The sequence below is a fragment of the Petaurus breviceps genome, unplaced genomic scaffold (assembly GCF_028583685.1).
Source record: "Petaurus breviceps papuanus isolate PSGF00001 unplaced genomic scaffold, PetGlider_PUasm1.0 183, whole genome shotgun sequence".
Taxonomy (NCBI): domain Eukaryota; kingdom Metazoa; phylum Chordata; class Mammalia; order Diprotodontia; family Petauridae; genus Petaurus; species Petaurus breviceps.
The window spans coordinates 21875315-21890695 of NW_027185791.1; the positions used below are offsets into that span (position 1 = coordinate 21875315).

General features: G+C 40.0%; 1 protein-coding gene across 15 annotated transcripts in view; it reads right to left on the reverse strand.

Annotated features, from left to right (window-relative positions):
• Window positions 1-15381, reverse strand: part of CDC14B (cell division cycle 14B) — a 144553-nt gene that overhangs the window by 23536 nt on the left and 105636 nt on the right. For all 15 annotated transcript variants that reach the window (XM_069088039.1, XM_069088041.1, XM_069088040.1 and 12 more), the window contains 5 exons: window positions 15044-15106; window positions 5829-5916; window positions 4951-5181; window positions 1747-1885; window positions 808-967 (listed from right to left, as the gene is read on the reverse strand). In XM_069088039.1, the coding sequence (XP_068944140.1) occupies window positions 808-967; window positions 1747-1885; window positions 4951-5181; window positions 5829-5916; window positions 15044-15106 (681 nt within the window). The remainder of the gene's footprint in view (window positions 1-807; window positions 968-1746; window positions 1886-4950; window positions 5182-5828; window positions 5917-15043; window positions 15107-15381) is intronic.

Sequence of the window (15381 nt, forward strand, 5' to 3'; positions counted from 1 at the left end):
TTTTAAGTTGAATCTTTAACTGCAACAAAGATCAATAGTTGCTTTCTGCCATACATAATGTGAATGCCTATTTCAAATTTGCACTTAATTTTTAAAATATCTTCTCACTCAGAATAAAACTACAGGTGGAATTTCAAGAAATCTGTTGGATTGTTTCCAATAATACACAACCTGTGATTGTTACAACCCAACAATGCTATATATATATATATATCAGCACTGAAGAGACAGGATTTAAAATACAAACTTTTATGTATGCTTTATATATACACATGCATACGTGTGCATATATGGATGCACACACACACATATAAATAACAAGAGAAGATGAAAGAACATTTTTGTTCCCCAAGCACCTTAACACTATTTATATTGCAGAGAGTGTACCATCCAATCAAAACAAACAACAAAACAGAAGCCCTTGTACCTCAAGTCCTATTTGGAATTAAATCAGTTGCTTATTAACGGATAAGGAGAGGGAAAAAAATACTGAAAAAACATAATTAGGACCACCTGAAAAGCCATTTCACATACCTGTTTGCTGTTTCAATCTTTGCCTAGATGTGAAAAGAACTTTAACATAACAGTCACTCAACCTTTTTGGTGACTAACTCTCAAGGCTTTTGGAAGGGGGAAAAAGTATCTGAAGAGGGATACAAAAAATGAAAAAAGTGGACAATAACCCCTCACAACTTGGCTTTATTTTCGCCTGCAATCTCTCCACGCTCTGAAAGATTTTCAACAGAAGCAAAACACACGGCAGAAACATCTAACCAAAAGACAAGAGCAGGATTTCGAGGCGATTACCGATTCAGAATCTTTTGTTTCTTCGCACTGGCTTTCACTTATTGAAATGTCATCGACGCCCGTTAAGATTTTTGTGACTGCAGCGGCATGTCTTCCATTTTCCTGGTCCCTTAACTTCTGACGGTAATAGTCTCCTTCTGTCCACAGGCTTGCCTGCTTCCTACAGAAAGGGAATAAAGTCAGGATTTTTTCCAGAAATGTGCCGATGCTTTGACACTTTTCTCTGCTAATGCTTTGAATTCCTAGGCTACTATTTCTCCCCCTTTCAAAATAAATATTATATCTACCATCAGTTTTCTGGGAGGAAGAAAAGACCATTCAGCAATAGCTCCTGGTCCACATTCTCAGTCTGCAGTTCTATTAAATACATACAGCTAGGAATACAGAAGAGGAAAGAGGGGTTCTGAGGGAGTCGAGTCGGAGGCAGCTGGTGGAGCAGTAGTCAGGAAGATCTGAGTTCAAATATGGCCTCAGACACCTACTGTGTGACCTTGGACAAGTCAATTAACCTGTTTACCTTGGATTCCCCATCTGTAATATGGGGATAATAACAGCACCTTTCAGGGTTGTTGTGAAGCTCAAATGGGATAACAACAGTCCTCAGAAGAGTAGCAGGCACACAGTAAACGCTTCATCAATCTTAGCTAGTATTACTTAACCCTTCAACGATCAGATGCCACATGTGGTTGTAGGAGTTCTCCCCCTTTGTGGACACTGATGGCAACCCCGTCAGTGTGGTCCCTGATCACTGCTGGAGCCAAGAAATGCATCAAGCTGGCAACAAGAGGCTCCTGAATTTACCGAGGCCGGTCCTTAAAGCCCAGATGTCTAAGTTTTCGGCTTGTCAGAATCCACCAGGACTACACTTCACTGTCAGGACCTTTGAGAAGCAAGGGTCGCCTCTAGGCCACATGGAGAAGCTAGTGGAGTTTTACTTACGACACCAGAAAATGTTGCTGAGGTCCAATTATGGAGCCAGGTCTACAGATTCTGATCCAGGCAATGGTTTCAGGAACCGTCATCCTATAATGCTTTATGATATAGCAGGCTATAAGGGTGCCTGTCCGTCCAAGGCCAGCTAAGAAAAGAAACACACTACATGGTTTTGGAACTTCATGCAATTAAAAAAACACAACAACTAGCCAACTATAAGCTTTTCTATCAAAAAGAAGCTGTTTTGCCAAGAAAGACATTACAGATTTGCTTTTGTAATTCTTGTTTCATCTGAATCTCCTACAAAAGCTAGAGAAAACATTACTGTAGTTCTAAGTGCTCAAAAAAGAATATTGGGGAAAAAGCAGTTTTGTCCTGACACTTTAGAAACTGACAGCTCAGAAATGTCTTATTATAGAGTCAGTTGAGAAAGAGCTCTTTGTAAAGTGCCTTTCCTATGGAGTCAGAAGAAAGGAATTGTTTTACTTGTGATACATGAAGACCTATAAAAACTATGCAACAGAAAGAAGGCAGGAACGGATGTTTCTTGGAAGAACTGACTCAGTTATTTTATGAAATAATTTTACAAAGAAAAACTTATAAATGGAATTCTACAAAGAGAAGCTAAGACATTTACTGTCATTCCTGAAGAAAAAGTAAAGACAAATAGGAAGGAGAGGAGAAGAATCATTTTCCTTGATGGAACTACATTAAACATAAACATACATTAAAAGTATGACTATTAAAAAAAACTTATGGAGATAATAAAGATAATACTGTTTGTTATATTGATGGTTTGTGGTAAATCAGGCTGTGACAGTGGTCCTAGGCAAAAACTGTAACTAATAATATCTCTTTATGTTTATTATTTAATCTATTTATTTATTTTGTCTTTTGGAGGGCAATTGGGGTTAAGTGACTTGCCCAAGGTCACATGGCTAGTAAGTGTTAAGTGTTTGAGGCCAGAACCTAACTTGGGTCCTCCTGACTCCGGGGCCGGCGCTTTACTCACTGCGCCACCTAGCCGCCCCTCTGTTTATTATTATTAAGAGTAATTACAATTGGGAAGAGGTTTCTCCATTTCATTAATTAATAACTAAAATCTACAGATCTGCACTTTGTAAAAATTCGCTTTAAGGTTTGCAAAGTGCTTTGAAATGATTATCTTGTCCTCACAACAATCCTATAAGATAGGTACTATTATTATTCTCATTTTTTGCTGAGGAAACTGAGGCACATAGAGGCTCTGTGACTTTCCCAGGGTCACATAACTAATAAATGTCTAAGGCAGGATTTGAAATCAGGTCTTCCAAATTCCAGTCTGTTTTACCCCGTGTCACTCATCTGTCTCAATTAATTTTACTTACGCTGATTAATTGAGAAGATGGCTTTTTTCTTAATAAAAACTGGGTTATTGCAGCACGCCTTAGTGCAGTGTTCAGAAGGGTAGTGTTTACAACAATGAGTCCAATGGCGGACTGTCTTCCAGTGACATACTGGTAAGTGAAAGTGGCCAAACCCCACACAGATTCACTGTTTGCAGGGGTCTCATGAGATGGTTTAGTCATTGTCTCTGGACCTAGGATCACGTGCCTAATGATTTCTTTTTCAACTTTCAAGGAGAAAAGTTCAAGGTTTCTATTCTCAGTTCAAAAGCCAAATTAAAGATATGGATGGTTTATTAGCCATTCCTGGTATTCCCTCTCTGGAAAGTCTCACAGAAATAACAGCCTATCTGGATACGGTACTTCCGAAGCCACACATATGCCAAAGGCAGACGAAAAGCCAGATAACCATCGGGCTCTCCTTTCACTTACACTATTACTTGTTCCCTCCTTTCCCTTTGCATTGGGTCCAAGGAACTGATCAGGTACAATGACAGCTGAAAACTCTGAAAAGCTTTCCTCAGTCAGATGTCCACTGTTAAGCTATGGACTACCACTCTTCAGCTGCCTGATAAATCTGGGATAGCCATGCACAGAAAGAGCAAAGCACATTGCACATAAGGTAAGATCATATAATCAGTATACTTGGCTTTATTATGAAATGGCTATTTGGAAGACAACCTGGTGCCTCGGATTTATGGGGCATATGTTTTACAGCGTTTACAACTTCTGGGGAAAGTTGGACAATTTAAATAGTAAATGGATTCATTTTTACAGAATATGGAGCTTCACATTCTTGACTAAAGTTCATCATGAATTATACCACAGGAAAAGATCCAGTAAAGCACATTTTGGCTTAGTTCTAGTAGATGTTACAAATGCCTAGAAATACAGAAGAGGAGGGCTGTCTAGGCGGCACAGTGAATCACAGGTCTGTGCCTGAATCCCTTTCAGTCCCAGCATATAACCCAGCACACCTGCTGTACTTCCCCAGAGCCCAAAACAAGCAGACAGTGACTCTGCCCAGTCATTTCCCTGGAGCCCCACTGAGCAGGAAGGATGATGATGAAGCCTGCTTCTCACATCCTAACAGGTGAGAGAGTACAGCAGCCACACCCACACATTTTCTAGACACAGACAACGTGTGTACCTGTCCTGCATGACTGCTTATGTGTTAAAGGTGGGACGTTTGGAGAGGCTGGGTAGGGAAACAGGGGACTTAGCAACAGAGTTGGCAAAAATCAAGAAAATGAAAAAATATTATTAGGGACAAATTTTCTAAATATGAGGAAAAGAAACTGAAACAAACATGGATAAGCAAGGAACTTTAGAACTAATATATTGAACTTATTATATATTTTTTAAAACTCCATGTTGTACTTAACAGACATTTGTAGAATAGCAACATTTATATAGTGCTTTAAGCTTTGCAAAATACTTTCCAAATATGATCTTCTACAATTCTCTTGTTTTACTTTGTGTAGGGAAACACTCAAAGAAGTGAAGAGAGAGAGAGGATGTTAGCTGGGCAATGGACAGCAAAAGAGAGGAATGAGGCCAAGGATAGAAGTGATGGGTTTGGCTTTTTCAAAGAGATCTGATTTGTACTATTAAAGTGAGCTCCTGATGCCAATGAAATCGCAGGTCTGGACACTTTGTGCCAAAAATACAAAGTATGCATCAGCCAGACCTTGGGTCATCAGGTGTGTCGGAGAAACTGGTCCAAATCCTCAAGGAACTTGCAGTCTACTACTTACTGTATTTACACAAGTACAGAAAGAATTCAGAGCATGATGTTCATCGTTTATCAACAAAATAAACATACCTTTGCAATGAACTGCTATAACACCCTCAGCATTTTCACAGATGTTCAGAAATTCTTTTACTATGGCATCACTAGGTATGCTGCCATCAGCAAAAAAAAGTTCATGATGGTCAAAACCAGCCTCTGTAAATCTCCGGGCATCATATGCTTTTTTGTTGAGTCTGATAATGGTGGTAACATTGTGCCTTTTAAAATACGGAACATAGGCTTCAGGTGTATGATAGTGGTAACCTGTGGGGAATAAAAAACATTTTTCTTTGAACAATATAAAGACGGACTAAGTGTCATTTTGGCTCTATGTGAACAGGAACTGCCCTCTAGAATGCTTTTTTATAGCAGAAACAAGTAGAGATATAAAAAGATCTCTCTCTTAAATCTCTCCCTTCCTCCCTCCCACGCTCTACTCCCCTCGCCCGCCCTATCTCTCATGCCCTATTCCCTCCCAAATCATTCCCTACTGCCTATAAATTTAGACCTGGAAGGGACCTCACAAGTCACCAAGACTAACCTTCTTATTTTACAGATAAGGAAAATGGCCCAAAGAAGTTAAGAGACTTGCCCAGAGTCATACAGCTAGTAAATCTTTTGAGGTGGAATTTGACATCAGGTCTTCCTGACTCCAAGTCCACTCTATTCACTAAACCAGATTTAAGACTTTTTAAAAAAAATAATCAAATAAAAAAACAAAAGGAGTTATCATTATAAAACAAGAAAGTCACATTCAAATGACTGATTTCCAAAAACATAGCTTATGTAACTAAACCCAGGGTTCAGTTCAGATTTCTATTTCCCTTGAACACACATGCAAACTGGCATCCACAAAAGCACAATGGCTCATTCAACTTCTCAGGAAGATTTATTTCCATTTTCTGGCATACCGCTTTCAAGTCGGCTTCTTGGGTGAGGGCCACAGAAGGCAATAAATCGGCCTGGAATTATCCAGTTTAAATCTCCATTTTCAGCTTTCTGTGAATAGAGGAATACACACTTATACTCTCAACACTTTTCCTTCCCTCTACATTTCTAGAAACTTAATTGTAACATTTACAGAAGCCATTAAGTGACTATGAAATAACTATAAAATGGATCTGTTATCTCATCAACTTGGATGCAATTAAGATTCCAATCTGATGGCATTCATGTCAAGGGACTCTTGCCTCAATCCTACCAGAAGTTTACCAAAGGGGGCTCACCTAATGTGCCTCATTTCCTGCTGATACTGGAGTCCGGGACATCAATAAGCTGACTGCTGGTCACTACTGGATTTTCCCACATGCCCAGTATATCTTTTTTCATCATATAGTTCTCTGATGGCAGCCTTATTATCTTGTTTGAGATTATTTTTCAGACCAAAATGTTCCATGAGCCACAAACATACAATAACACCACTAGATTTTTTAGTATAAAAAAGTTGGTGTTTGGGGGGGTCAATAAAAGAGCTTCCTAAAGGCAATCAAGTCAATTCTCCTTCTCCTAACTTAGTCAAGACTCAATTCACTGTCCATTTATGTTATCTGTTGAGATATATACGCCCACACACACAAATGGACGAACTCTCTATGGTTTATCCATTTAACAGTATGTTGTAATCTAAACAGCAGGTGTGTTTCATCCACTTGGTTTTTCTCATGTGAATAGTTACACCAAACTCTTCTGAATGATCATAATTTTTTTCCAGAAAGTCTACCGACGTTCAGTGATAACAATAAGCATTTATACAGCACTTTTGGGGTTGCAGGGGCTCTATACGTTCTCTTCTTTTATTCTGATGGTGCTGGTCCTGTTATTTTACAGATGAGGGAACTGAGACCCAGAGAGGTTAAATTTCTTGCCTAGTGATACAGCTATTGAATGTTTGAGGCAGGATTCAAACTCAGGTCTTCCTGGTTCCATGTCCAGTGCTCCATACAATATGCCACTTGTTATAAATGAGATGAAGTCATTTTCAAAGAGGAGAATCTGGAGGGCCTCACCATCTACAGCCGGGGTTCTTAACCTTTTTTTGCACGCCATGTTCCCCTCTTAGCCATGTGGTAAAGCTTTTGGACCCCTTCTCAGAACATTAGTTTGAAATGCATAAACTTATGTAGAATTACAAAACCTATGTAATAAGAATGTAAATTTGGAAGATCTTCCCTGCCCCTAGGCTAACGTGCACCTGGAGCCTGGGGTGGGAGGCTTGTTTTTCAGTAGATGCTTCGTGATTGGCCAGTGAGTCAATAAGGTTGTTACATTCTCTGAGCCAGGAGAAGGATATATAAGCCCTGATGTGTAGCTTTGTTTTGGGGGCTCACTTTGAGAAGTGTTCTGTGATTTGATCTGGATTCTGGGAAGCCGTTGTCCAGAGCCCCCCCGGCTTTGAAAAACCCAGATGTGGAAACCCAGATGTTGACTGGGTATGGATGTAATGGTTGGACAGTTTGGAAAGCTGTCTACTTGATCTGTTAATGTCTTGATAATTCTGTCTGTATATTTTGAAGTTCGGGGTGCTGACCTTTTTCCCCTGAACAAGGTAAACGATGTATGTCTGACTGATTAAAGTAAGCTTGTTAACCCATTTTGAGTTGCTTTCCTTTAACAAAGCAGATCCAAGAACCTGTATGGGCAGCAAACCCTGAGGACGCGCTTGGGGTGCTTGCTGCTACAAAATGGCGTCACGAACAGGATCTGCAGAGTAAAAGGAAAGTATGGGGACTGGGATAATTGTTTGTTTCCCAGTTGTGGTAGCTGTGACTCTGTGGAGCTGTGGAGCAGGAGAGAAGAATGGCCTGCATGCAGACTTCGCTGAGCTGAGAGCAGGAATGGTGAGCTACCTGCATTGGGACCTGGGCAGAAGCCAGGAGCGGCTGCCGCCCGCGGGAGGAGAAGGAGCCCAGGAGTTCGGAATTCAGCCACAGGAAAAGATAAGAACTGAGCAGCAAGTTTTGCTGAGTGTGTTTCCTGGCTGCATCCCACAGTTTGGGACCCAGGGGGAGGATGGACTTATGACTATGGTGGGTGGAATGAAGTGCCTTGGATCCCCAGGGACCCCACCTTGTTGGTTTTGTTGCCCAGCCCCCTCTCTGTGCTTGGAGGCAGGGGCTGGAGCTGTGTGAGGGGAAGGATACCCCTCCCCCCCCCCAGAGAACTTTATTTGAACTCTTGTTTTGAATTGAGGTAATAATGCTATGTACTTTGTGTTTGTTTAAGGCCCAGTGGCCACTTTGGTAAACTTTAGTTCTATACTTTGAAAATGTGACCTAAGAGATGTTTAGTGCTAATTCAAAAGTAAATTGTCTATGCTATGGGCATGAAAGATCTTGGGGCCGAATGTAATAAGAATGTAAATTTTAAAGATCTTCCCTGCCCCTAGGCTAATGTGCACCTAAAGCCTGGGGTGGGAGGCTTGTTTTTCAGTTGCTTTCCTTTAACAAAGCAGATCCAAGAACCTGTATGGGCAGCAAACCCTGAGGCCGTGCTTGGGGTTGCTGCTACAACCTATTATACCGAAATATGGTTATCAAATACTAGTAATTCAACTTAACAGACCACAGGTTAAGAAACCCTGATCTACAGGAATCATGTTTCAGCTTGGACACTGACCTGGGCTTCCTCCATGATAGTGGAATGCACTTTTGGGGAGTGGGAAAAAAGGAAGGAAACAAGCATTTATTAAATGCCTACTAAGTGCCAGACATGTACTAAGCGCTTTACAAAGATCATCTCATTTGATCCTCATAACAACTCTGGGAAGCAGGTGCTATTATCGCCCCCATTTTACAAATGAGGAAACTGAGGCAAAGAGAGGTTAAACGTCCAGAGTTACATAGCTAGAAAGTGTTTAAGGCTGGATTTGAATTCAGGTCCTTCTAACTCTAGGGGGTTGAACAAGGTTATGTCTGTTGTTATAGCTTTCAAGGAATTTTGATTTTTTTTATGCATTGATACAGGGATACCTCTTGTTCAAGGCAATATCTTGCTCTGCAGAAGCAAATACTGTTTTAAAATAAACAAATAAATGTAGTGAGATCTTATATTCTCTACATGGTATGGATGTGTGAAAAAAGCCTGTATTTTGCTTACTGATACTCTCATTGAAGACGCTTTCAAAGGGTGTGTGATTACTTTCTTACAAATACACACACACATAGTGTACATACAGGGGGGTTGTTTTTTTGGCTGGCCTTTTAAAATATTGATTTTAATATTTAAATTAAATCTGTAATATTTGAATTATTTAAATATTTAAAATATAAAATTAAAATAATGAGGTATGAGGGTTTTTTTCATGCTATTATTGATGGGGTACCTGGGGTCTAGGTCAATTTGTGGAACCAACTTGTGAAACCAGTCTGTGAAATTGTAACTGCAATTTGCATTGTAAAATTGTTATCTGTAAAATTCCTTTCCCAACCTCTGCCCCTTCCCCCTATCTGCACTAGGCCTAGGCAACACCTTGGGACTCCTTTGTTCCTACTTAATCCCTCAGTCTCCTCAGGCCTGGCCCAAATCTTATCTAAACTACCTATTCACACGCTCCTCTGGGTCAGCTCTGACCTTTGTCTATGCACTGAGGCCCCTCCCGTCAGGCCAGCCCTGACAATGGCAGCCCTACCCTTTAAAAGTAAAAGCATGGACCCCTCTCACTCGCAGGTCCCCTAAAGGACTCTTGCCCGCTTCTCATGGAAGTGTAACAATAAACTTCTACAACTCTCCCTCCAATTAAGCCTGAGACCTTGAATTCTTTCCAGACTATATTGCAGGTTTTCTGGTCTTGGATAAGATCAGAATATCTGCTGAACCTTTTGGGATCCCGTTTACCCCCCCATCATTATTATCTTCCCCCTTTCAGATACTATGTGAATGGATTAATCAATGCCCCACAATTGCATTTCCTTACAGCACAGATTTCCTTTATGATAGAGTCTGGTAGATTTCCCTGACTTTGTTGTGTTATTTCTACCTCCTCTAAAAACAAATCTAGGAGTGTAGTGTTAGCAGTCAGTATGGAGGTTCTGCTGTTTTTGAAGGGGAAAAGAAATTATTTTTAAAAATCTCTAAAGATCTTTTCCATTTTTTTTTTTCTATTTGTCTTCCTTTGTTCATCGTTACATGTCCTTGGGATGATTTTGCTTAGTTGATGGTCATGAAACAAGAAATTAAAATTCTGCCTAACAAATATATTTCCAGTTTGCCAAGTGATCTCATCCATACACGTGAAAGTATCACTTTCTCCTGATAAAAGTTACTGGATATGGGAACCAGCTTCTTTAGTTTGCTAAATGCAGCTTAGATTTACAGTTTTAAGAGACATTAAAGGCCATATAATTCAATTCTCATTTTACAGATGAGAACACTCTGCAGCGATTTGCCTAGCATCTCACAAAACATCTCTTTGAAACATCTTAAATTAAAGAAAATCCTGTCTTTGGAACACTTTTACCTTCAAGATCACTGGTATGGGTAACTCCTGGTGAGAAAGCTCCCTTTCTACGAAAGCAGATACATACCTGTTCTGCTACTTATAATCTCAGAGAATTGCGTCAGGCACTGGGGGGGGGCGCAGTTCAGTGATCTGACCAGTCATATAGCCAGTACATCTCAGAAGTGGGACTTGATTCCAAGTTCTTCTGACTCTCAGGGTGGCCCTTAATTCACAACTCCACTCTACCTCTCATATCTTTAGAACACTAAGTGAATTGATGTCAATGAATAGGAGATCACATTTTTCTAAGAACCATCTAGAAACTTACTTGGTGGCACAATGAATACAGTGCTGGATCTGAAACAGGAAGACATAAATTCAAATCCACCCTTCTATTAGCTGTGTGACCCAGGACAAGTCATTTTTACCTCCCTTAGCCTCAGTTTCTTCATCTGTAAAACAGTGATGGTAATAACGTCTACCTGTGCTAGGCTTGCTGTGAGGATAAAATGGCATAAATGCTGAAAAGCACTCTGCAAACTTTAAAGCACTAAGTAAAATCTAGCTACTGATACTAAGCTGGTTTGTTGTTCTCTCCTTAATTAAATTCCATGGACTCAAAGAGATTTCCTGAGTAAGAACAAGGATAATTAATCTCTAATGTGATTAGTTTGAGTGAGTCTTTTAAGGAATTAAAAAGGAGCTGTATGTAGGGACAGTGACAGGACCTGTGATTTTACTACTACAGGGACACCCAGGTGAAGAAAATCTATCAATACTGGTTGTCAAATTCTCACTACTTACATGTCAGAATTGGGATTTGAACTCAGGTCTTCCTAACGCCAAGGCTGGCACTCTAATCTACTTATCTCTAAAAACATTTCCAATAATGGAGCCTTGGTTATTCAGGTCCCTGGTTTACCTTCTGCTTCCAGTTACATACAATGGGGCTGCTTTATTAATGGTCATTATAATCAAAAAAAGTAGAGTTAGCTCAAAGGCTATTTCTTCCATGAAGCCTTCCTTGATATCTCTCTCCCCTCAAAAAAAAAATCATGAAGTCATCATTCATTCCTCCATGTTTTCAGGGAACTTTGCTTAAATCTCTCATATGCCACTCAATTATAGCCCCTGTTTTTTTAATTTCAATTCAACAAGCGTTTATTAAGCAACTATTACATGCCAAGCACTTTGCTAAGAAATGGGACAACATTTAAAACAGCAGCTGTCCTCAAAAAGCTTACATTTTGCTAGGGGGAGAGGGGAGAACAACAGCTTCGAGGTTCAGTTGGACAAAGTAATTTGAGAGAGGAGAGGGGAAGCACACCAGGATTAGAAAAGATGTTTGTAGGAGGCAGCGTCTGAGCTGAGCCTTAAATGGAGGGAGGGATTCCTAGGGAAGGCAGGCAGGAGGATGAACCAGCAAGGGGGATGGTCTTCTTGTAAAGCCAAGGAAGCTGGAGATGGAATGTTTATATAGAAAATGGCAAGTAGGTTAGCTGTTTTTCCAAACCACAACAGAAGCTCTTTAATGGAAACCAGAACACAAGCTCTGTAACAGGAAGGATTAGGTTTTCATCTTCTCCACATCACTTAGCACAGTGCCTTATTATATAACAGACACCCAGCAAATGTTTGCTGAATTCAGTACTGCCACTCCTTCATAACAATAACTTGCTGATCAGGATGTGATTCAGAATAACGTACCTTAGTATGAAAAGGAATTTCATCAGCTTGTTCCATTATGTATGTATACATGTGAATAAATACACAACCTTCCATTTTGCTATAATGCAATTTTAAAACTTTGCTTGGTTTGAAATTCAGCTTCAAGTTAATCATTCAGATCACAGGGTTTAGAACTGGAGAGACATCAGTAATGTTAATGCAGTTGAAGATCTTCCTGGCCCATTAACAGGCTGCACTTGGGAGCCCAATAAGAGAAGCTTGATTATGGGAGGCTTGTTTTTCAGGAAGGTGGGTCCACCCCTTTTGTTACTTTGTAATTAGGCAGTGGGTCAAGAGGGCTGGGAAGTCCTCTGACCCTGGATTAGTCTATATATACTATGAGGTTAGCATTTTGCTTTGGGGCTTGTTCACGGGAAGCATGTTTTGAGTGATGTAGCCAGAAGAGACTCTGGGTAGCTATCAAGGAATCCCCCGGCTTTGAAAACCCAGATGCTGGTGCTTCTCTTTGGTAGCTATGTATGCATGTAATCGTCAGACCGTTGGCTCTCTCTACTGATCTGTGATGTATGTATTATTTGGTCAGATGGTTAGAAGCCCTGTCTGTTGGTCTTTATGCTATTATAGCTGCTTGTAATTTCTGTTTGTATTCTGTTTTCTCTGAAGTTCAGGGTGCTGACTTTTTCCCTTGAACTAAGTAAATGACATATATGTTTGATAAAAGTAAGACTGTTGACCCCTTTTAAATTGCTATCTTTTAGAAAAGCAGATCAAAGAACCTGTGCTAGCAGCCCTCCTGTGTGCTGGTGTTATTGGTCTTACACCCCCACAGGAGCTTACACACCCCATCAGTAGCACTGATGTTTTAACATCTTAAGAGATCTGCTAATTCAACTTCCTTATTTTAGAGATAAGAAAACTGGCTCAGAAGGTAAGAGATTCCTGCAAGGCTACACACATGGCAGAGGGGGACTGAAGCAGACGTCCTGGGACTCCAAATCCAGTGCATCTGCACCACACAAGACAGAGATGAAAGAAAACTGTCATTTGGGTGTCGAGACTTTCTGACCATGACAATGAAGAACTGGTCTGCTCTGGGTCTTTCCTAAAACACCTCAGTACAAATTCTTCACACCCTGAAGGCTATTCTTCACGTCTCATGAATGAATTTAATGTAAGGACGTGGATATGAGCCACCAAGAAGGTCCTTGTGATTCACTGTGTCAGTGATAGAGAAACTCAAACCATGATAGCTCCAAACGAACCTACGGACACTATCAGCAGTGAAAGGAGATCATTATTTTCTGAAGAGTGAGAAAACCACAAGGAAGATGGCTACTTAAACTTCTGGCTCTCCAATTAATTTTCCAGGAAGTCGGCTATATTACATACGCACATTACATTTCTGAAGAGGTACCGTAAGGATGTGCACACTCACTTCTACCTTACTGAGAAAGGCAAATAAACAACTAGGAAACACCAGCGACATTTTCCAAAAAGGTAATTTTTTTTTAAAAGCAATCGGGGTTAAGTAACTTGCTCAAGGTTACACAGCCAGGTGTTTCTGGGTGGGTGCTAAGTATCTGAGCCCGGATTCTATCGCAGGTCATCCCGACACTGGGGCCGGTGCTCTTACTCATTGTGCTACCTGGCCGCCCCAAGAAAGTAACTTCCAGAGCTAATGCTGTAACAGGGGAGTGATCAGAACTGTTTTTTTAGGGAAATTGTCTCTGAGCAGGATGTAGGTTCATCGGGAAGAGGAAGAATGGTTCTGAGGTTACTAAAACAAACAAAAAGAAAGGTAATCAGTGTCTAAACCCTGGTAGCGGCATCAGCAGCACTGGAAGAGGCGGTGGGAGGAAGATGCTTGGGATATTCAGAAAAAAGAATCAACTGGATTTTTCAACAGACTGATTATGATAAGAGAACAGAAGTTAAAGATTATGAGCCCAGGTATCTGGAAGAATGGACAGAGTATGAGCAAGGAGAAGATAAGCATAACTCTTATCTCCATAATGTTTCTCGTATCACTAAGTGCTACAATAATTACTGTGGTACTGAACTTACTGACTCTTCAACAAATCTGAAAGCTACCATTTAAGACAGTGGGCTAAGCAACTCCACAAGCTTGGCTCTAATTTGGCTCCAGGACTCTTTATCTTGTCTCCTTGTCATCATGCCCTTCATACCCCAAATCACCATTAACTCTAAGACTTGGCTCAGCGTGTGTCACTGAACATTCTCAGCACAGTGCCTGGCACACAGCAGATACTGGATAAATGCTTGCTGATGATTCCATTCCTCAGTCATCAACAAGTATAAGCAATCTCCATCATAACTGGACCCTGAACTTCAATTCTACCAAAGCTCTCCTATGTGCAGAATACTGCTTGGAGGGAAGGGAAGTGTTGAGAGAAAACATTTTCTTGACCCCATGAGATTCACAGTTTAAGAGGAGGATAAGACAGACACACAGATAATTAACTATAACGCACAACTGTACATGATAACTGTATTCGTTACTTTGACTTCTAGAGCTAAAGCCCAGGTGGCAATGAACAAATCCTTAAATATGCATCATCTCAATTTCTGACTGGTTTCAGTGTGAATACTGGTAACCTTTAGTGCCTCCTGCCAAGCTCTTTTTAATTTTGAATCTGCATATAAACATTTCAAAGTCCCATCTCAAATAAGCTTCAAAGGAAGACTATTTAATTTTTGAATAAGAATCATTTTTTTGTGAAGGAAATAAAATCAACTCCCAATTAACATAATTGGCTTTCCACATATCGGATTTTTGCAAAGAAAAATACCCCTGAGATCCTGAATATTGCCATTTCTAACTGTTATATGGAAATATTATATTCTCCCTTCCCTCTCTACCAATTTTCAACCAAGATAAAAACAAATGTGTAATAATGGAAACAAATAGTTTTTTGGAATCAATGTGACCATAGTACACATACAAATATGAAATAAATTAGAAAAACCATGTAGACTTACTTCATAATGCTCGTAATCATCAAGGTCAAATTTTTCAAAATTTAGGAAGCCATAATGGACTGCCTAAAATTAAAAAAAAAAAAAACTTTTAAAAAGGCAAATAATTGCAGACCTATTCCTGTTATAGTAAACGTAAGACGTTCTCAATGGATGCATAATTATATTCTATTAAGCATAACTCAATCTTCTTAAAATACCTTCATCATAAGGAATCTTTGTTATAACAGTATGTATTTATCACAGGGATGGAGAGGGGACCTGTGATTTAATCAGTATAAGAAGTTCCCAAATGAGGAAGTTATCTCTACCAATGCAAACTTGGCATCTTTTCTGCAACT